Source organism: Bos taurus, chromosome 2 (assembly GCF_002263795.3).
Source record: "Bos taurus isolate L1 Dominette 01449 registration number 42190680 breed Hereford chromosome 2, ARS-UCD2.0, whole genome shotgun sequence".
Lineage (NCBI taxonomy): Eukaryota > Metazoa > Chordata > Mammalia > Artiodactyla > Bovidae > Bos > Bos taurus.
The window spans coordinates 120986498-121009954 of record NC_037329.1 but is presented as its reverse complement, the minus strand read 5'-3'; the positions used below and the strand labels follow the sequence as shown (position 1 = coordinate 121009954).

At 42.0% G+C, this 23457-nt stretch overlaps 1 protein-coding gene across 4 annotated transcripts; it reads right to left on the bottom strand.

Annotated features, from left to right (window-relative positions):
• Window positions 1–8680: 8680 nt before the first annotated feature.
• On the bottom strand, window positions 8681–23439 carry ZBTB8OS (zinc finger and BTB domain containing 8 opposite strand). Of its 4 annotated transcripts, none has more exons than XM_059876474.1 (8): window positions 23249–23439; window positions 16273–16297; window positions 15882–16003; window positions 15588–15670; window positions 14302–14354; window positions 12818–12854; window positions 11766–11869; window positions 8681–11104 (listed from the first exon to the last, which is right to left on the bottom strand). In XM_059876474.1, the coding sequence occupies exons 1-8, from the start codon at window positions 23313–23315 to the stop codon at window positions 11083–11085; spliced, it is 513 nt and encodes a 170-aa protein (XP_059732457.1). In that variant the 5' UTR covers window positions 23316–23439; the 3' UTR covers window positions 8681–11082. The 4 variants fall into 4 exon arrangements, with proteins under 4 accessions (XP_059732457.1, XP_005203057.1, XP_005203056.1 ...); NM_001076288.2 differs by having other exon boundaries at window positions 11001–11104; window positions 22848–23379; XM_005203000.5 differs by lacking the exon at window positions 11766–11869 and having other exon boundaries at window positions 23249–23430.
• Window positions 23440–23457: the final 18 nt, after the last annotated feature.

The following is a 23457-nucleotide window of genomic DNA, read 5'->3' as shown; positions in this document are numbered from 1 at the left end:
CACAGTGGGTTGGCATAGTTCAGTTCAGTTCAGTCATTCTGTCGTGTTCTACTCTTTGCGACCCCATGGACTGCAGCACACCAGGCCTCCCTGTCCATCACCAACTCCCAGAGTTTACTTAAACTCAGGACCATAGAGTCAGTGACATCATCCAACCATCTCATCCTCCGTTGTCCCCTTCTCCTCCTCCCTTCAATCTTTCCCAGCATCAGAGTCTCTTCTAGTGAGTCAGTTCTTCCCACCAGGTGACCAAAGTATTGGAGTTTCAGCCTCAGCATCAGTCCTTCCAATGAATATGCAGGACTGATTTCATTTAGGATAAACTGCTTGGATCTCCTTGCAGTCCAAGGGACTCTCAAGAGTCTCCAACACCAAAAAAAGAAAAAAAGAGTCACCAACACCACAATTCAAAAGCATCAATTCTTTGGCGCTCAGCTTTCTTTATGGTCCAACTCTCACATCCATACATGACTACTGGAAAAACCATAGCTTTGACAAGATGGACCTTTGTCGGCAAAGTAATGTCTCTGCTTTTTAATATGCTGTCTAGGTTGATCATAGCTTTTCTTCCAAGGAGCAAGCATCTTTTAATTTCATGGCTGCAGTCACCATCTGCAGTGATTTTGGAGCCCCCAAAAATAAAGTCTGTCACTGTTTCCATTGTTTCCCCATCTATTTGCCATGAAGTGATGGGATGGATGCCATGATCCTAGTTTTCTGAATGTTGAGTTTTAAGCCAATTTTTTCACTCTCCTCTCACTTTCATTAAGAGGCTCTTTAGTTCTTCTTTGCTCTCTACCATAAGGGTGGTGTTATCTGCATATTTGAGGTTATTGATATTTCTCCCGGAAATCTTGATTCCAGCTTGTGCTTCATCCAGCCCAGCGTTTCTCATGATGTACTCTGCATAGAAGTTAAATAAGCAGGTTGACAACATGCAGCCTTGATATACTCCTTTCCTGATTTGGAACCATTCTGTTGTTCCATGTCCAGTTCTAACTGTTGCTTCTTGACCTGCATAAAGATTTCTCAGGAGGCAGGTCAGGTGGTCTGGTATTCCCATCTCTAGAAGAATTTTCCACAGTTTGTTGTGATCTACACAGTCAACGGCTTTGGCGTAGTCAGTGAAGCGGAAGTAGATATTTTTTTGGAATTCTCTCACTGTTTTGATGACCCAACAGACGCTGGCAATTTGATCTCTGATTCCTCTGCCTTTTCTAAATCCAGCTTGAACATCTGGTAGTTCACAGTTCACATACTGTTGAAGCCTGGCTTGGAGAATTTTGAGCATTACTTTGCTAGCATGTGAGATGAGTCAATTGTGCAATAGTTTGAACATTCTTTGGCATTGCCTTTCTTTGGGATTGAAATGAAAACTGACCTTTTCCAGTCCTATGGCCACTGCTGAGTTTTCCAAATTTGCTGACATATTAAGTGCAGCACTTTCACAGCATCATCTTTTAGGATTTGAAATAGCTCAGTTGGAATTCCATCACTTCCACTAGCTTTGCTTGTAGTGATGCTTCTTACGGCCCATTTGACTTCGAATTCCAGGATATCTGGCTCTTGGTGAGTGATCACACCATCATGGTTATCTAGGTCATGAAAATCTTTTTTGTACAGTTCTTCTGTGTATTCTTGTCACCTCTTAATATCTTCTGCTTCTGTTAGATCCATACCATTTTTGTCCTTTATTGTGCCCATCTTTGGGCACAGCTTCAACAGTATGTGAACTGTGAACTTCCAGATGTTCAAACTGGATTTAGAAAAGACAGAGGAACCAGAGATCAAATTGCCAACATCCACTGGATTATGGGAAAAGTGAGAGTGTTCCAGAAAAACATCTACTTGTACTTCATTGACTACACCAAAGCCTTTGACTGTGTGGATCACAACAAACTGTGGAAAATTCTTCAAGAGATGGGAATAGCAGACCACCTGACCTGCCTCCTGAGAAACCTGTATGCAGGTCAGGAAGCAACAGTTAGAACTGGACATGGAACAACGGACTGGTCCCAAATAGGAAAAGGAGTACGTCAAGGCTATATATTGTCACCCTGCTTATTTAAGTTATATGCAGTGTACATCATGAGAAATGCTGGGCTGGATGAAGCACAAGCTGGAATCAAGATTTCCGGGAGAAATATCAATAACCTCAGATATGCAGATGATACCACCCTTATGGCAGAAAGCGAAGAGGAACTAAAGAGCCTCTTGGTGAAAGTTAAAGAGGAAAATGAAAAAGTTGGCTTAAAACTCAACATTCAGAAAACTAGGATCATAGCATCCATCCCATCACTTCATGGCAAATAGATGGGGAAACAATGGAAACAGTGACCGACTTTATTTTGGGGGGCTCCAAAATCACTGCAGATGGTGACTGCAGCCATGAAATTAAAAGACGCTTGTTTCTTGGAAGAAAAGCTATGATCAATCTAGACAGCATATTAAAAAGGAGAGACATTACTTTGCTGACAAAGGTCCATCTTGTCAAAGCTATGGTTTTTCCAGTAGTCATGTATGGATGTGAGAGTTGGACCATAAAGAAAGCTGAGCACCAAAGAATTGATGCTTTTGAACTGTGGTGTTGGAGAAGACTCTTGAGAGTCCCTTGGACTGCAAGGAGATGCAACCAGTCTATCCTAAAGGACATCAGTCCTGCATATTCATTGGAAGGACTGATGTTGAAGCTGCAACTCCAATACTTTGGCCACCTGATGGGAAGAGCTGACTTATTTGAAAAGACCCTGATGCTCAGAAAGATTGAGGGCAGGAGGAGAAGGGTACAACAGAGGATGAGATGGTTGGAGGCATCACCGACTCGATGGACATAGGTTTGGGTGGGCTCCAGGAGTTGGTGATGGACAGGGAGACCTGGCGTGCTGCAGTCCGTGGGGGTCCCAAAGAATCGGACACTACCGAGTAACTGAACTGAACTGAACTTGCATGAAATGTTTCCTTGGTATCTCTAATTTTCTTGAAGCAATCTCTAGTCTTTCCCATTCTATTGTTTTCCTCTATTTCTTTGCACTGATCACTGGGGAAGGCTTTCTTACGTCTCCTTGCTATTCTTTGGAACTCTGCATTCAGATGGGTATATCTTTCTTTTTCTCCTTTGCCTTTTGCACTCTTCTTTTCTCAGCTATCTGTAAGGCCTCTTCAGACAACCATTTTGCCTTGTTATGTTTCTTTTTCTTGGGGATGGTCTTGATCATTGCCTCCTGTACAATGTCATGAACCTCCTCCCATAGTTCTTCAGGCACTCTGTCTATCAGATCTAATCCCTTGAATCTATTTGTCATTTCTACTGTATAATCGTAAGGGATTTGATTTAGGTCATACCTGAATGGTCTGGTGGTTTTCCCTACTTCCATTTAAGTCTGAGTTTGGCAATAAAGAGTTCATGATCTGAGCCACAGTCAGCTCCCAGTCTTGTTTTTGCTGACCATATAGAGCCATATAGAATATAATCAATCTGATTTTGGTATTGACCTTCTGGTGATGTCCATGTGTAGAGTCATCTCTTGTGTTGTTAAAAGAGGGTATTTGCTATGACCAGTGCATTCTCTTGGCAAAACTCTGTTAGTCTTTGCCCTGCTTCATTTTGTACTCCAAGGCTAATTTGCCTGTTAATCCAGGTATCTCTTGACTTTCTACTTTTACATTCCAGTCCCCTATAATGAAAAGGACATCTTTTTGAGTGGTAGTTCTAGAAGGTCTGTAGGTCTTCATAGTACCGTTCAACCTGAGCTTCTTCAGCATTACTGGCTGGGGATTACTGACTTGGATTACTGTGATATTGAATGGTTTCCCTTGGAAATCAACAGAGATCATTCAGTCGTGTTTAAGCTTAACAAAACGTCGTTTCTGTCGTTTTGGCCCAATACCGCCAGGGGGAGCTAGTGTGCTTTACCCCCACTTTCCGTTCCCTTAATGGGGTCTGTGGATCACAGCCCATCAGTGCCTTGGGCTCCCCTGCCCCTCGCGCGCCCCACCCCACCCCACCCCCACCCCTCCACCCTCCTCTCGCCGGTAGGGGACTGCGTGCTTGGCCTCCCCGCTGGGAGAGGTGGGATCATAACTCTTAAAGAGAAACACTGAGCAACAAATGTTTTAGCCTGACGGCCAGGTGAGGTAGGTTAATATGGTAGATGAAGAAACTGAGGCCTAGAGTGCTGAAAAGTCTTGGCCAAGTTTAGAAAGTTAGGATGTTTCAAGAAGGAAACTGGAAGCAGAGGCCTTGAGTCCTACCTTTAGGTAACTGTGTGTGTTTACTCGGTCACTCAGTCGTGTCTGACCCTTTGCCACCCCATGGACTATAGCCCACCAGGCTCCTCTGTCCATGGAATTTTCCAGGCAAGAATACTGGAGTGGGTTGCCATTTCTTTCTCCAGGAGATCTTCCTGACCCGGGGAACAAACCGGCTTCTCCTGCATTTGCAGGTGGATTCTTTACCACTGAGCTACCTGGGAAGCCATAGATATAAATATCCACATATTGGAAAATGAGGCATTTATAATGACTTTGGGAACCCCTGTCACATGCAAGGGAAAGTCCTGGAGTAACTTTACATTCCAGAGAGACATATATATATATATGGTCAATGATGGTGTGTGGTAGAAAGTGCCAAGTGCCAGAGGTACATCCATTTATTCAACCAATGTCTCAGTATCTGCCATCTGCTGTCTCTTCCAAGCTCTCAGATTCCTAGGTGGAATTCAGACAAAGAATTTAGGCAGGAAGAGTATCACATTTTTAAATTTTGTTTTTACTCAAAAACAAACATAGATAACAAAAATGGTCTTTAACGCCAACATGCAACACTACTTATATTTGAAAGAAAAAAAAAGATGACTTTGAAACTACACTTTAAATAGTGGAAAGAACATCCAATTAGGAAATACAAGGGAAGGACAAGAGAAATGACCTATAACTAAGGAAAACTAGCAAATAGCTGAGCACAGGGGATAGAAATCTAAGAGGAGTTCAAGTAAATGCCAATGTAAGCTGTGGGGGGATAAGGGTACTGCTGATAGAAACAAGAACTTGGAATTTGGATATAAAAACACACTAAAGATCTCTCCCTAAGAAGCATATCACCAACGGCTTTGGAATCAGGAAGAACTGAAAGCATCACTAACTGCTAAGTCACTTCAGTTGTGTCCGACTCTGTGCAACCCCATAGACGGCAGCCCACCAGGCTCCCCCGTCCCTGGGATTCTCCAGGCAAGAACAGTGGAGTGGGTTGCCATTTTCTTCTCCAATGCATGACAGTGAAAAGTGAAAGTGAAGTCGCTCAGTCGTGTCCGACTCTTTGCGACCCCATGGACTGCAGCCTACCAGGCTCCTCCGTCCATGGGATTTTCCAGGCAAGAGTACTGGAGTGGGGTGCCATTGCATCACTAAAACAGACCATTAAAAGCCGGAAGGTACAAAAAAACAGAAGCCAGTTCTCTTGCTCCTTAAGATGCTTGCAACATGAAAAGGGAGTTGACTACTACATATATTAACTGACTTAAGGAACTTTATGACGTTTGTATTCATAGTTTAAAATGTCTGAAGATTTCACTGGGCTTCCCTGGTAGCTCAGTTGGTGAAGAATCCACCCGCAATGCAGGAGACCCCGGTTTGATTCCTGGGTTGGGAAGATCTGTTGGGGAAGGGATAGACCACCCACTCCAGTATTCTTAGGCTTCCCTTGTGGATTAGTTTGTAAAGAATCTCCCACCAATGTGGGACAACTGGGTTGGGAAGATCTCCTGGAGAAGAGAGAGGCTACTCACTCCAGTATTCTGGCCTGGAGAATTCCATGAACTCATAGCCCATGAGGTCGCAAAGAGTCGGACACGACTGAGCCACTTTCACTTTCAGTATTTCACTGGAAATAAGAGGACTCAGAGAGTGGTGATCAAACAGGTGGGATGAGTCCAAATAGCTTCTAAGAGGTGAATTTCCAATTATATTAAAAAAAAAAAAAAAAGGACAAGATTGGTAGGTAAGAATCTGGGCAACAGGTTAGACGGATTTGCAGAACAGAAAGTAGATTACTTGGTGATTGCCTAGGACTGGGAGGGCTGATCTGGGGGGTTACTGCTTAAAAGGTAGCAACTTTCTTTTTAGGGGAAAATGTGCTAAAGTTGATCATGGTGATGGCTGCACAACTGTGACTATACTAAAAGCCACTGAATTGGGTTTAATGGATGAATTGTATGGTATGTGAATATCTTAAAAGTGTATAAAAACAAAGAGAAAAAGAATCTGGACAAGAGTTCAAAGGTAGGAACTGATGAGTTGTGTGGTATGAACTTTGGTGGATAGGCTGCACTGGTTCTGAGAACACTGGGCAGGCCCTTGGGAACATCCATAAAAAAGAAAAGGAAGATACCATGTAATCGATTCATCTTTCTTCTCATTGTGACACAGCCCTTGAAGGGTTAATACTGGAACCTGCAAGGAAATCGGGAAGGGACAATCAATGGAAGGGAGTCCTGTAGAAGGCACCTAGCTTGGCTTAAAGGGACAGGCACAGCTTTTGAAAACAGCTCAACTCAGATATGGAAGAAAGAAAACTAAAAAGCGGAAGAGAGAAGGCAGAAGGAAAGACAGAAGGGAGTGGCTTTGTTTTCCCTTCTGAATTAACAGACTCTGGAACGGCACTGGCTGCCAGAGTTGTCCTTAGGCTGGTCACACCCCCTAACCAAGCACTGTTTGTTTGTTTTTTTCTGTTCTGGACTTCTAAAAAAATTAAGGTGAAAAAGTAAGGGGGCTGTTAGCATTTAAGCTTGTCCCAGTAATAGTACTAGCCCTCACTTAGCATTACTGTGTCAGACACTGTCTTGAGCTTTGTATGTATCAGTTCAGTTCAGTTCAGTTGCTCAGTGGTGTCCGACTCTTTGCGACCCCATGAACCACAGCACGCCAGGCCTCCCTGTCCATCACCAACTCCCGGGGTTGACTCAAACTCATGTCCATTGAGTCGGTGATGCCATCCAACCATCTCATCCTCTGTCGTCCCCTTCTCCTCCCGCCTTCAATCTTTCCCAGCATCAGGGTCTCTTCAAAAAAGTCAGTTCTTCTTTATGTGTATACATTCATTTAATTCTCTCAACAACCCTTCACCAGTTACAGTTTGGAAATTAAAGCACACAGAGGTTCACCAACATGCCCCAAGTTAGACAGTGACCGGAGGAAACAGCACTTCCACCCCTGTGATTTGGCTCCAGTTTGTGCTGTTAACCACTGCACTCCCAAAATCCTCAAAATAAAAATGTTACCACAGCAGTGTTTAAATTCCAGAGCTCCAAGTATAATTCCAAAATGACTCCCCTTCTCTTCTTTTACAGAATAAGATTCTTTTTAAAAAATATTTATTTCTGGCTGTACTGGGTCTTCGCTGCTGAGCAGAATTTTCTCTGGTTGTGGTAAGGGGGGCTACTCTCTAGTTGCCGTTCGTGGGCTTCTCATTGCGGTGGCTTCTCTTGTGGAGCACAGGCTCTAGAGTGGTCAGGCTTCAGTAGCTGTGGCTCATGGGCATAGCTGGCCCACGGCATGTGAAATCTTCCCAGACCAGAGACTGAACCTGTGTCCCCTTCACTGGTAGGTGGATTCTTAACCACTGGACTACCAGCGAAGTCCACAAAACAGGATTCTTCACTATGGTAGCAAAGCTGAGGGCACCTGGCCCATGAGTGGTTACTATCTCCATTTCAGAGTTAAACTGAGCCTCGGAGAGGTTCGAGAAATTTCCCAAAGTCATACAGCTAGCAAGTGACAGGGTTAGGATGTGAACTCGTGACTCTAATGTTAAAGCTTGTATCTGGAGGTAGTTTAAAAAACACACATGCGTGCTAAGTCACTTCATTTGTGTCCAACTCTGCGACCCCACGGACTGTAACCCCACCAGGCTCCTCTGTCCATGGGACTCTCCAGACAAGAATACTGGAATGGGTTGCCATGCCCTTCTCCAGGGGATCTTCCCAAGCCAGAGATAGAACACACAGCGGTGTATTTATTTGGCAGTGTGAAAAAAAAATATAAATCCACTATTTTCTACTGACTTGTTCTGATATTAGATTTCTGTCAAAATATTTTTACTAAATAACATTGGTTTTTGAACTTTTAGAGTACGTGTCAAAGAAAATGAGATAGCCATGATCTATCATCTATTTTTGAGTTCTACCTTACAAGCACTGCCCAAGTGTGAAGTGTTTCCTTATATGTAAAATGTGAGAAGTAAAAGTTATTGTACTAACCTCACAGGGCTATCACCTGGATCACAAGCATAGAACATGAATGTGATTTGTTATATATTAAAGGATATTGTATAATGACAGTGCATAGTGTCTGAAGTCCCCAGTCTGCCTCTACTAGCCAGGGGGTTTAGGTGTCACTAATCTCCTTATTTGTCAAGTGTAGGGCAACTGTACTACACATAGAATTGTTGAAAGGACAAATGGGTAACATACTAAAAGCATCTGGAAAAATGTTTGTACAGAGGAGAACTGGATATGTATTTATGACAAAATAAATATGTTGGCCCTAAGAGGGCCAACAGAAAGTCCTAAGAGGACTTCCTTGCATGTCCAGAATTCAACATTAAGTATTTGTTCATTTCACAGGTAACAAAACACAGAGTGTATTATATGGGAAATATTAATAACTGATCAATTACTACAGTCACTAAGTGCTGAATAAGTTTATTCTGGAAGGAGCTTTCAGAGAGTATCTTTTCCAACTTCCTGATTTTTTAGATGAAGAAACTCAATTCTCAGTCTGTCTGGAATTTCCCAAACCTTCTGAAGCTCAGACTGCAGAAACGGGCAGAATTCTAGTCTCCAAGGGGCACTTCCCCAACTTCCAGGAGGGTATAAACTATTTTCCCACTTTTTCTTCTTGAACATCCTTTGCCAGAGCCCACATGGTAACAGCAAGGTGGAAAGAGAACTGACAGGAGTGGTTGTAGGCACATGCAACCACTTAGCCAAGGCATCAGTGAGAAAAAGTCATGACATCACTACCGTTGCTTTCCTCAAGTTGCTGCTGCCACGTTACACACCACTGTACCATGACAATGGCTGTCTGACTAGTAGCAGACCTAGATGGCGTGATTTGGACCTTTCAGGCAAACAACTGTTCCAGCCATTCCAGGTATCTTCTCTTCCTCAGCTCAGTTGTTTAAAATATATTACTAGATCACAGACATTTAAAACTGGAAAGAAACGGAGGAATCACTAATGCACACCTTTCATACATAGATGAGGACATGGGCTCACGGTCAAGCAGGAGAGCAAAGGCTAGGAATCGAAGCTTGTGACCTGCAGTTCTAGCGTTCTTATGGACGTGCTCAAGCAGCTCATCTTCGGTCTCTGCTAAAAGTGACGGCGCTCTAAGAGACTCAGTCCACTGACCACTGAGTCGTAACGTGTATTATGTGTCATCTAGACTAGTGAACATCAAACAAGTGAAACTGAATAAGCCTGCAAATCTTTCGTTGCTGTTGTTTAGTCGCTAAGTCGTGTCCGACTCTTTTGTGACCTCATTGACTGTAGCCCGCCAGACTCCTCTGGGATTTCCCAGGCAAGAATATTGGAGTGGGTTGCCATTTCCTTCTCCAGGGATCAAACCCAAATTTCCTGCTTCACCTGCAGTGGCAGGCAACTTTTTTTTTTTTAACCACTGAGCCAACTGGGAAGCCTAAATCTTTAAAGCTAAGTAGAGAGGCTTAAGTTCAAAGACCCCTGAACCTTGAGTAGTTAGGGAGGCAGTGTGGAAAAGTGACTTGAGCTAGAATGAACTAAGATCCTGAAAGCCGCTTGGTGACGCCAATCAATCAATAAACATACAAAATGTGCCTGAGACTAAGAAAGGTGAAGGAGTGCTACCTCAGTGATCCTTGAAAAGCTAACTATCCACACCATAGGCTCTCGACCTTGTCTTTGTGCTAAATCCCCGGAGAAAAACAAGGTGGTGCTCAGACAGAACACTTAGAAAGCTCACAGACCATCTTCTTTTAGATCAAGTTCAGCACACTGTAATGATATTTGACACCACCCAGTGGTAATCTTTTCTCACTAACATGTGAATAAATAGCAACTTTGCAAGGAAGAATACCTCAATCCATGAACAGAGAATGGAATAATATTGCAAGTCAAATGAAAGCAGTTTGATTTTTTCAAAGTTATCTACTTCAAAAAGTTCAGATCATTTTAAAGTTGTTTTCCTGGCCTCTTGTCTTCTTAGAAATGAAGAGCTTAGGGAATTTTTAAAAACCAAAGAAACTTTAAAAAATTCTTTTCTCTAACTGTATAAATATACTGGCTTTAATATAAAATTGTATGTTAGAAAGAAAGGCCCATTTGTATATGAATCAGGTTTTATCTTACGGGAAAAAGTGTCAGTATATCAGTGCTAAAAAAAAAAAAGTGAAAGTAAATCAGGACTGTTTCTAGAAAAGCCTTCCAATTGTTCAAATATAATTATTTCATCTAAGAAAACCAACTGGAGTACAGGATTGGGCTCTGTCCCATAGCAATCCAAAACACAACCTCTTTTAATGTACATATAGAAAATATATGTGTTAACCACTTTGGAAGAAAAGCAAAATACTGGCTGTAGGATTTCTCAAATTACGTTTTCTCCAAGGTGCAGTCAGTAAGAGTACAGGGGCTTCAGAGTCTCTCGGGCTGCTCTTATGTCAATGATCGTTCTTGGGACCAGGCTGGAGGACTTGCATTCCGTTGGAAAGGTGTAAAGCACCTGCTGCTACAAAGGGGAATCAACGAAGGAGGAGCCATGCTTGCCACTTAGAGACTTATTTAAAAGTTGACTGTTTGGGTAACAAAGACCAAGGCTGTACCTTGATTTTCCATTTCTGAAAGTCACACTTTAAGTCAAAAATTTCTGTTCTGCAAAACTCCATATATAAATTCTCCATGTAGAGTTTATATCATGGTATCTTGTCAAAAGGAAGAGAAAAAAACAGTTCTTCATAGGAATCTCTCTTTTTTTTTTTGGTATCTTAAATGTCAATGATCACAAAAACTTCTGGCTTCTCTTCATTATAGACTTGCATTGCTGAGTACGTTATTGCTTTGACTTCAGTTCCCTAAAGTTGGGGTTAAAGAAAAAAAAAGACACTGAAATCAGAACCATTAACTCTAGTAACAATTGGCAGAAAGTCAAACTTTTAATGTTATTCTGAAAAACTCATATGAAACAATCAGTTATCAAACGAGTCTAGTATTGCCCACTGAACCAGTACAAATGAGAGACAAATGTGCACAGGAGAAAGCACTGGCCTAGACTCAGGAGATGGAGCACACGATAGTCCTGGCTTGTTTGCACCTGGACCAGAGGCTGTCTCACCCCTCTGGGCACCAGCCTTTACGTTTACCAAATGGGTTGACTCTAAGAACACAAAGCTTTTTTATTGTTTGGGTCAGGGCTCCTTCTTAGGGCTTCCTCTTCTGTACTGTCTAGCCTGGGCCCTGGGAACTCAGCCTATTCCCTTCTCTGAATAGCAGCCATCCTACAGACAAATGCCTACTGTTATCCAATATCTCTATTTAGATATCTAATAGGCATCTTGGAGAAGGCAATGGCACCCCACTCCAGTACTCTTGCCTGGAAAATCCCATGGATGGAGGAGCCTGGTAGGCTGCAGTCCATGGGGTCGCTGGGAGTCGGACACGACTGAGCGACTTCACTTTCACTTTTCACTCTCATGCATTGGAGAAGGAAATGGCAACCCACTCCAGTGTTCTTGCCTGGAGAATCCCAGGGACGGGGGAGCCTGGTGGGCTGCCGTATATGGGGTCACACAGAGTCGGACACGACTGAAGCGACTTGCAGCAGCAGCAGCAGCAGGCATCTTAAACATAATATGTTCAAAAGAAAATGCTACTGTAATTTATATTATAAAAATAACTTGTTTTCAATCCACATGCTCCACCTCTACTGGTTTCTATTCTTCTTAAGTTTCTCTGCCCCGAGGCTCTCTCACGAAGCTTCATTTTATTACATTGAAGAAATGCTACTGCAGCTGCTGGAAGCTACTAAATGATTTCTCAGTCAACCCCAACAAATTTAAGTTTTCTTGGACTAAACACAGGGGTCAGCAAACTACAAATTAAAGGTCAAATTGGCCTCCCACCTATTTTTGTATAGCTCCACACATAAATGTAAGCCCCAATTGTAAGAACAGCTTTTACATTTCTAAATGGTAGTCAGGGGAGGGGAGTGAAAAAAAACACTTTACTGGAACACATTCACATTCATTCATTTAGGTGTTGTCCATGGCTGTTTAGTGCTATATATGAGTAAAGTAGTTGCTCTTCTATTGTTATCAGTCCACAAAGCAGAAAACAGGAAAAAAACAGCCTACCCCGATTCAAAGAGATTTGACTAGTACACAGTGAAGCCAAATACACTGGCAAATACTGAATCTGGAGAAGCACAAAAGAGAACTCCTTTTTCTCAGGCTTTCTAGTATCCAAAACATTGGATGTTTAGAGAACATCCAATCCAACATCTTCATTACAGGGAAAGACATGAAAGCTCAAAAAGGGAAAGGGACTCTTCAGCCCCAAAACACTCTGTAACAAACCTGACCCTATAGCCCGAGGCAGACTCCTAATCTTCCAAATCAGAAACTGCAGGGTTTTAACATAACATGTCCAGACAGGTCATATTAGTCTGGGAAAAATTTAGGAGTTTATACTGACTTATGAGAACTAGTAAGTTAACTGTAACATACACTGACTTTTTTATGGTAAAGGTCAAATAAAATATTTTTAAATGGCTGGATTTTAAAACATACCTGAGGGTGCTTAGACAATGAGAATTCTTCTCCCCACCTTGAGAAGAAGGAGTAAAACGTGATTAAGATTTCCAGGATTCAACATTTATTCTCTCTTTATACGTTTTAAGATAAGCCTTATAAATGTGGTTAAGATACAGACTTCCCGGGTGGCTCAGTGTTAAAGAAACCGGCTGCCGATGCAGGTGATGCAGGAGATGTGGATTCGATCCCTGGGTCAGGAAGATCCCTGGAGGACAAAGTGGCAACCCATCCCAGTAATTTTACATGGAAAATTCCATGGATAGAGGAGCCTGGCAGGCTGCGGACCATGGGATCACAAAGAATCGGGCACAACTGAGCACACACACATAAGATACTAGAAAGCACAAAGGGATGAGGGAGAAAGGAGCTATAAATTTCAGTTTGATGGTCAGCAGATATAGCTACTGAACTTGTACGATATCCCTTTCAACAAGGTTGATGTCATAGTACAGTGTACATAGGTAGATTCTCAATAACATTGTTTAATGAATACTGGTTCATAATAGAGGAGCATGTTCAAAATTTTCACTGTACTCAGGGCTATAGAACTGATTAAATAATATCTTCCATTGTAAAAAGCAGGTCTGAGCACCATAAAGGCAAAATACAAGATTTCATAATACGATCTGAACTTAAGTTTGTATTTTATGACTTCTCAAAAAATGGCCATGGTATGTACCTGGTAGGCCCTAGAAGGCTACTCACGCTCCTAGAACTTGAGATGAGTATCCTCTCTCCCTTCAACACTAAAGTAGCTGAAGTTCACAGTAGTAAAAGCAGTAGCAGTACCAGAAAGAGCACAGTTTTAAAACTCTGTTCAACTATTTATCAGCTAATTACCCTTGGACAACTCTGTTTTCTTACTCATTAAAAAAAAGGGGGGGAGTAGGAGATAATAAAAGATCTCACTTTACAAAAGAGATGTAAAAAATTCAACATAAAATGGAAAAGCTAAGTTTTATATAAAAGTAACCTAAAAGATATCATTAGATGACTGAAGAAACTTGGAAAACACGAAATCCAATCAAAGTGCCCTAATCAAGAGTTTGCAAACTCAGGAAGGAAAAGTATAACTTGTTAATGGAAGGAACTGGTTTGAATGGAGTCTAGGTGTGAGGATCTATAAGAAAGGCTACATCAGCATTTCTCATCACCAAGCTAGGTTGTACGCACATATCTGCGCCATCCATCAGTGATATATTTTTGTGTGTTAAAAATCACAAATTGGGAATTGTTTACCAATCCAAATCACCTGTGTTCTGACAAGTTTCTGGTCCTCCAAAGCTGAGGTGAACCCTTGCTCCTAGGTGGCTCACCAAGCTTAACCTGCAAAGCCCTATAGGGATGCAACTGGTCTCCTGATTTAATGTTTCTGTTTGTCTTCCTGCTCACTGAGTACACTGAAGACTGCAACTTAACATTTTACATGACCTGTGACTTAAAAGGTTTTCAAAACTTACCCAATTGACCGTATTTTGAAATTTCTTTGGTCGATATTAAGTACTTTGACTTCCTAAAGAAGAAAAAGTGTTTTTAATTTTAATAGACGTTCATAATAGACCATCTATTAAAACATGTCAAGGTTATCACTTTTCCAAGATAATAGCATATAACTTCTTTGAAGCAAAGAAAATTAAAATGTTAATAACAAACTATGTATTTTAAGAAAATAAGGCTTTTTCTTACCCATTCAAGGGAGGTATTATTGAAAATGTACAATTTAAAGTATAAGTCACGAGAATTTTTCTGTAAGATACGTAGTGGAGGATGACCTAGGATTTCAATCATTCTGGGGTTTTTTTCAGCTTTATGTATTTAGAGGTGATAAAACGCTCCGCCTATTTTTATATAATATTATAGGCTCTTGAACTCTGTAGGACAAATGACCCAGTTAGAAGAATATATGTAGTGGAGCTGGTAAGGGAGTGAATGGAGGAATTATGGAGCAAGGAAGGCCAGGTGTGTTAGAAACAATAAGGCTGGAGAGGTGTTCCCTTCTAGAGGCTGATGGCAAAAAGTAACCTCCATTAGGCTTTTCCCTTTCCACGTTAAGGAAACCAAAAGCACTATTTTATTCTTCTTCTGGCTGTACCGCACAGCTTGCAGAATCTCAGGGCCATCAGCAGTGAGAGTACAGAGTCCTAACTAGTGGACTGCCAGGGAATTCCCTAAAAGCACCAATGGCTCAGGGGTAAAGATTAGCCTGCAATGCAGGAGACAGGTTTGATCCCTGGGTCAGGAAGATCCCCTGAAAAAGGAAATGGCAACACACTCCAGTATTCTTGCCTGGGAAATCCCATGGACAGAAGAGCTGGCAGGTTACTTTTTCGAGAAAAAAGTCAGACACCACTGAACAACTAAATAACAATAATAACACAGCAGACCTGCTAAATATCAAATGGGACAAGAGGAACTTATGGACGAACATTTAAAAAGCTCAAACTTGAGAGACATAAAACATGCCGACAGAGAAGAGAGTATGTGCATTCTTCTGACTCAAGATACAGTGAGTGACCAGTGTATGAGATCTAAATACAAGACGCACATACATAGGCAAACTCAGGTTAACCAAGAAGAGCCTATGGTCACCATAATTTCTGCATGACATCATCTTACATATCTGAATTGTTTCATTTTACATCATATATTCTATTTTAAATAGAATGTTCTGTTTTAAACCACTAGTTTTACTCTAAAATATGGACTCAAAATGCATTTGTTCAGTAAAAAAGAAAAACTTGCTTACCCGGGGTATGAAGAATTCATCAGCACTGAATTTATAAAGCCACTCATCCAGAAAGTGAAACAGAAGAGATTGTAAGTCATCGCCTACCCAGGGTCAGAAAGAACCATAAAGAACGGTGTTTAATAATTCTCATCTCTGAAAACTTGTTGGAATTTTACAGTGCAATAAATTTCTTAGGCTCCTTGAAAGAACAAGCTCACAATCAACTTTTTGTACCTCCTTAAGTGTATACTGAAATTATATAGCATCTGCATCCTTGTATAACAATTTCTTCCTTGTGAACAAATTGATTACCTTGGGTTTCTACTTCTATTGTTTGCAGGGGCTCCACAGTCCCAGTATCTGTCATGTAACCAAACATAGCCATTGCACATTGTTCAAAAGCTTCCTCCAGAGTGTCTCCCCAAGCATGTAACCTAAAGAAATGCATTCGTGCCTTGTGTAATATGATTCACTGCAAGACAGAAAACTCGACAGCAAAGTAAAATCAACACTGTAAATGCAAAAGCAAAGGCCTCAATCAATTTAATGACACTGAAACCAGGTGCTTTTGAACCACCATTTTCATGTTCTAAAGAAACCAAAACAGAGGAGAAAAATTAAAACTAGGGACTGCAAGATTAAAAGATCAGTCTTCCTGTGTTAGGCACACGATTTCAAAGGCATAAACTCCAGCTCTACTCACTGGACATCGGCTGTATGATCCAAATCTGAGGGAGAGAGGAAAAAACAATAATAAGTAACTAGACTTGATTTGCAAATCACAAGAAAATGACTCTAGATTATTATTAAGAATATCATTCTTGAAGAACAAGAAAATGTAGGTTGACCATCCACCTTCCACCAATCATTTACACAAAAGTTGTCATTGTTAAGGTTTATTTTTAAAAATTTCTAAGCCTTTAGTTATTATTCAATTAATATTAAATGAACTAATATAATAGAATAGTTATATAACATTAGCATATTGATGATAAAGGGTTATTTCTTTTAAAGCCAGGATTTATATTTAAATGAATGATGAGAATTCCCTGGCAGTCCAGTAGTTATTAGGCCTCCACACACAGGTTCAATCTCTGGTTGAGGAACTAAGATCCCACATGCCCTGCAGTCTTCCAGGTGATCTAAAAAGTGCCCAGTCATGTTAGACTCTGCAATTCCATGGACTGTAGCCCACCAGGCTCCTATGTCCATGGAATTTTCCAGGCAAGAATACTGGAGTGGGTTGCCATTTCCTACTTCACTAATACCTCATAGTTTCTCAATAAACAAATGCCATTTCCTGTTATTAGTTACATTCCCCAACAAAACAAATCAATATCTTTCCTAATATCTACTTGTGTGTGTGTTAGTGCTCAGTCATGTCTGACTCTTTCAGTTCATTTCAGTCGCTCAGTCGTGTCCAATTCTTTGCCACCCCATGAACCGCAGCATGCCAGGCCTCCCTGTCTATCACCAACTCCTGGAGTGTACTCGAACCTGTGTCCATTGAGTCGGTGATACCATCCAATCATCTCATCCTCTGTCATCCCCTTCTCCTCCTGCCCTCAATCTTTCTCAGCATCAGGATCTTTTCAAATGAGTCAACTCTTCACATCAGGTGGCCAAAGTATTCAAGTTTCAGCTTCAGCATCAGTCCTTCCAATGAACACCCAGGACTGATCTCCTTTAGGATGGACTGGTTGGATCTCCTTGCAGTCCAAGGGACTCTCAAGAGTCTTCTCTAACACCACAGTTCAAAAGCATCAATTCTTCAGCACTCAGCTTTCTTCACAGTCCAACTCTCACATCCATATATGACTACTGGAAAAACCATAGCCTTGACTAGACAGACCTTTGTTGGCAAAGTAATGTCTCTGCTTTTTAATATGCTGTCTAGGTTGATCATAACTTTCCTTCCAAGGAGCAAGTGTCTTTTAATTTCATGGCTGCAATCACCATCTGCAGTGATTTTGGAGCCCAGAAAAATAAAGTCAGCCATTGTTTCCCCATCTATTTGCCATGAAATGATGGGACCGGATGCCATGATTTTAGTCTGACTCTTTGCAACCCCATAAACTGTAGCCTGCCAGGCTCCTCTGTTCATAAATGACCAAAATTCTAGAAACTACATCATCAAAGATATAAAATTCCAGATTTCCCAGTCTCACCTTTTCATGAACAGCTAGCCAAATCCCAGACAAAACAGGCTTTTATTTTTAACAAGAGTCAAGTTTTATATTTGTTACTTTCTTGCATTTGAAGGAATCCTCATGATATCCTTGGTCAGTAAAATAGTTTTGAAAAGTAAATTCCACAATATGTATTACAAGCTTTTTCCTGATAGTCTCACTGAATCTGTTATTTTAATATTTCAGAGTCTATTCTTCACTCTTAACCCTGACTTCCATCAATTCTTCCTACTTAGGATCATAGAATATTCAAGCTAGAATGAAACCTCAGAGACCATTTAACAGAAATCCTTCAATTAAAGAAGAAACCTGAAATCCTGAGAGATTGTATAACTTGTTCAGGACCATACTGCTGATTAGAGTTGGGACTAGAATTGAGATTTTCTGACTCCCAGTTTAGTGCCCTTTACATCATAACACATCTTCTTCTGGTAACACTCAGGGTTTAAGCTCACCTCTGATTTACTCAAAATACTACTGAGGCCTCAGTACATTTTAGACACTAATGGGCTCAATGACCAGCAGAGATGACAAACAAGTTAAAGGAAAGCAACACATTTTAATGCTAGAGAAATGAAAGCATGTGGCCACAAAAGGACATAGCAGAATGTTCACAGCAACTTTATTCCCCCAAATTAAAAACCCAATGTTCATGAAGAGAATGAATAAATAAACTGAGGATTACTATGCCACACTGCTCAGCAATAAAGCAGCATGAACTAGTGATATGTGCATTAACAAGAGTCTCAAAAACATCAAGTGAAAACTGCAGAACTCTCACACACTTATCTCCATCCAAACCCCTGCACTAAGAGACCTGATCAGCTTTAGTGTGGCTTCTAGCAGCTTAAGCCTGTGTACCTAGGATCATCGTGGCCCCACCGTTACAATGCCTGCCTGAGAAAGCTATACACTGTAGGAGAATTTATCGTTTGTCCCGAGACAACCCCGGACAATAGGTCCTTGTCCTCCCTTTCTCAGAGCATTCACTAAAAAGGGCTTACGACTGTGAATATTTATCTCTTACAACTCAGAAGTATCTTTCCCATTCCTCCGAAATGTAATCATCAGGAAGAACTCCCAGGCTCCGTGGGAGAGAATTCTAACTTGGTAACTGCCAGCTAGCAAACACTGCTACTCCAATGACATTTACACTGACCAAGCTTTTGTAATTTTTCATTTCTAGTCTCTACTGAAACCCCTGCTCTCCCCCATCTCTCATTCTTCTTTTAAAAAGTCCAATCTCCTCTGCACAAATCCAAAGGGATCTCAGCTCTTTCCCCTGCTGTCCATAATTACTGAATAAAGTCCACTCACCACTTTAATGTCTAACATTTATCAGTGATACTCAGTGAAGACACCAGATATAAAAGAATGTGTACTATGTGATTCCATTTATACAAAACTCTCAAACAAACAAAAGTAAACTATAGTGAATGATATCACAGGGTGTGAGGAAAGAGGCATACTCATACAATGCTAGTGAGAGTATAAATTGGTGAAACTTCAACAGACAGTGAGTTTGCAATAATTATTGAAGTTTAAAATGCAGGTATCAAAAAGACTGTATATATAACTGAATCACTTGACTGTGCAGCAGAAAGTAACCAACACTGTGAATCACCTAGGGGCTTTCCACCTGGCACACTGGTAAAGAACCCATCTACCAGTGCAGGAGACCCAAGAGATGTGGGTTTGATCCCTGGGTCAGGAAGGTCACGTGGAGGAGGAAATGGTAACCCACTCCAGTATTCTTGCCTGGAGAATCCCATGGACAGAGGAGCCTAGTGGGCTACATCCCATGGTGTTACAGAGTCAGACATGATTCAGCAACTGAGCAAAGCATCCACAGTACATCAACTATACTCCAATTTTTAAAAATACTGATAAAATGCAGATACCCTTTACCAAAGTAATGTAACTTTTGGAAATTTATTCTACAGATACACTTGCACATGTGCCAAACAATGGATGTACGGCTATATTCACTGCTGCATTATTTCTAATAGCTGCTGCTGCTGCTGCTGCTAAGTCGCTTCAGTCGTGTCCGACTCTGTGCGACCCCATAGATGGCACAAATGTAAATGTCCACCAACTAGAAATTGAGTAAATTAAAGTACATCTTTGCATGTACACATATAAAAATGTTATGACTGGCTGATCTAGAAAGCAAGACCAAGGGGCCTGGGATCAGAGCTGACTTTTCACCGCATACCTGTCATACTTTCTGAATTCTGAATCATAGGTAATTCTTAAAAAACTAAGAGAAAAATGATGGGAATACCAGACCACCTTACCAGCCTCCTGAAAAATCTGTATGCAGGTCAAGAAACAATGATTAGAATCAGACATGGAACAACAGACTGGTTCAAAATTGGGGGAGGAGTACTTCAAGGCTATACGCTGTCACCCTGCTTATTTAACTTATATGCAGAGTACATCATGAGAAATGCCAGTCTGGATGAAGCACAAGCTGGAATCAAGATTGCTGGGAGAAATATCAAAAACCTCAGACAGACACCACCCTATGGCAGAAAGAGAAGAGGAACTAAAGAGCCTCTTGATGAAAGTGAAAGAGTGAAAAAGTTGGCTTAAAACTTAACATTCAAAAAACAAAGATCACAGCACCCTATCCCATCTCTTCCTGGCAACTAGATGGGGAAACAATGGAAACGACAGACTTTATTTTCTTGGGCTCCAAAATTACTGCAGATGGTGACTGCAGCCATGAAATTAAAAGACACTTGCTCCTTGGAAGAAAAGCTATGACCAACCTAGACAGCATATTAAAAAGCAGAGACGTTACTTTGCCAACAAAGGTCCGTCTAGTCAAGGCTATGGTTTTTCTAGTAGTCATGTATGGATGTGAGAGTTGGACTGTGAAGAAAGCTGAGTGCTGAAGAATTGATGCTTTTGAACTGTGGTGTTGGAGAAGACTCTTGAGAGTCCCTTGGACTGCAAGGAGATCCAACCAGTCCATCCTAAAGGAAATCAGTCCTAAATGTTCATTGGAAGGGCTGAGCTGAAGCTGAAACTCGACTACCTGATGTGAAGAATTGAGTCATTTGAAAAGACCCTGATGCTAGGAAAGATTGAAGGCAGGAGGAGAAGGGGACAGAGGATGAGATGGTTGGATGGCATTACCAACTCGATTGACGAGTTTGAGCAAGTTCTGGGAGTTGGTGATGGACAAGGAAACCTGGTGTGCTGCAGTCCATGAGGCCGCAGAGTTGGAACTGAGTGAGTAACTGAATTGACTGAACAGAAAAATGAGCTACGGAGACACACAGGATCTAGAAAGTACAGAGCCTAGTATGCTATGATAAATAGTTGTACTCTACACAGAGGACCTTCCCAGGTGGCTCAGTGATAAGAGAATCTGCCTGCCAAGCAGGAGCCGGTTTTCCCAGACCCGGGCTGGGAAGATCCCCTGGAGAAGGAAATATCAACCCACTCCAGTATTTTTCCTTGGGAAACCCATGGACAAAGAAGCCTGGTGGGCTATAGTCCATGGGGTCACAAAGAGTTAGACAGGACTTAGCAACTAAACAGCAGCATACAGAGAACAATGTGAAATTAAAGAACTTCAGAGGGGAAATAAGAGCCAAATCTGTGCTCTCCAAACCACATCCACCTTTAGGGCTAACAATTTAACATTTATATAGACTAACTTTAGAGTCTGCACTATATTTTTACATTTATTATTATCTCATTTTGCCCTCACAGGAAGGAACAGAATGCAAAAAGAGGTTATGTGATTTGCCTAAAGTCACTAAGCTACAAATGGCAAAACCAGGTCCTTTTACTAACACAGGATACAAGTAAGACATTAGTAGTCCTCTACTTATAACTTTCTGAGTCCTCCACCCTAGCCACATTCTAACTACAGGATTGTTGAAGATAGGTGGGGATGGGGGTGGTTACATGAAACACTTGAAAACACAGCTATCTTCACAATGAACACACCAGTAAAACTCCCTCAAAGGTCTGTGTAGACAAAGCTATAGTTTCTCCAGCAGTCTTTTATGGATGTGGGGCTTCCCTGGTGGCTCAGAACCTGCCTGCAATGTGGGAGACCTGGGTTCGATCTGGGATGGGAAGATCCCCTGGAGGAGGGCATGGCAACCCACTCCAGAACTCTTGCCTGGAGAATCCCCATGGACAGAGGAACGTGGTGTACTACAGTCCATGGGGTTTTAAAGGGTCGACAAGACTGAGCGACTATGGACACACACGGACGGATGTGAGTGCTGGACCATAAAGGCTGAGCGCAGGAGAATTGATGCTTTTGAATTGTGGTGCTGGAGAAGGTCTTGGGAGTCCCTTGGCCTGCAAGGAGATCAAACCAGTCAATTCTAAACGACATTAACCCTGAATATTCATTGGAAGGACTATAGTTGAAGCTGAAGTTCCAATACTTTGGCCACTTGGTGCAAACAGCCAACTCACTGGAAACCACCCTGATGCTTCCTGCTGGTTCAGCTGGTAAAGCTGCATTGAGGGAGACCTGGGTTCCATCCTTGGGTTCTGAAGATTTCCTGGAGAAGTGAAAGGCTACCCACTCCAGTATTCTGGCCAGGAGAACTTCATGGACTGTATAATCCATGGGGTTACAAACAGTCCGACACGACTTAGCGACTTTCACTGATGATGGGAAAATTGAAGGCAAAAGGAAATCGGGGGGTGGGGGCAAAGGATTAGATTGTTCCATAGCATCACCGACTGAATGGACATAAATTTGAACAAATTCCAGGAGATGGGGGGAGGGGGGAAGGGAGCTCTGGACAGCAGCAGTCCTTGAGGTAGCAGAATTTGACAGGACTTAGCAACTAAACAACAAAAATTCCCATAAGATAAATGTGACTAGGCATATACAAGGAGAGTTCAAGATATTATATATGTGGGAGCCCAGGTTTCCCGACTCTCAGACCAGGCGTTTTTATTCTTCAGCGTTTCAGCTTTCCCGGGATTAGTTCAGAAGAGCATTCACACAGGGCGAAACGGGGTAATGCCTGAACCACCCTAAGGCGCAAAGTGGAAGAGGGAGCCAGAGCCCTCCCGCAAGGAGAGAAGTGAGCCACCTACTCACACTCGTACTTCCGACTGACTGGAGGATACTTGGCCTTGATCGCCTTCTGCTCCTCAGTCAAATTGTAATCTCTTACATCTTCCCCTTCCAGCGCCATGATTGCGGGTTTGGACCCAAGCTCAACTTCCGCCCTTCATCAGCCGGACTTCAGCCCGGACTTACAACATCCGCCCAAGACTCCGCCCCTAGACTGACACCCTTAAAGGGCTAGGACGCCGTCCTCGAGGACTTAATCCCCTAAACCTTAATCCCTTACGACTTCCGTTCTAGGTCTCGCCGTTTGGAGTTCTTTAAAAGTCCAAGGACCCATTTTCTGGACGTGCTTCATCAATAGTCCTAAGAAGTAAGGGAACAAATATATTGGAGGATCTAGGAATAGGACAACACTTGAATTAAGATACCTCGAGGTGTGATAAAGGCCTTTCTTGCCAGTTTACCCCTAGCGTGGCCAACTAGACCCGAAAACATCCTAGATTTCTCATTCAAAGCCCTACTTTCAAGGGGTAGCTAGCTGAACGCTCTTCAAGAAAATGGCTGCCCCCCCGGAGCTTGCGGCCTAAACCGCTCACGTGACCTCGGGCGGCTCACTCTCACCAACCCGCGCGCGCGC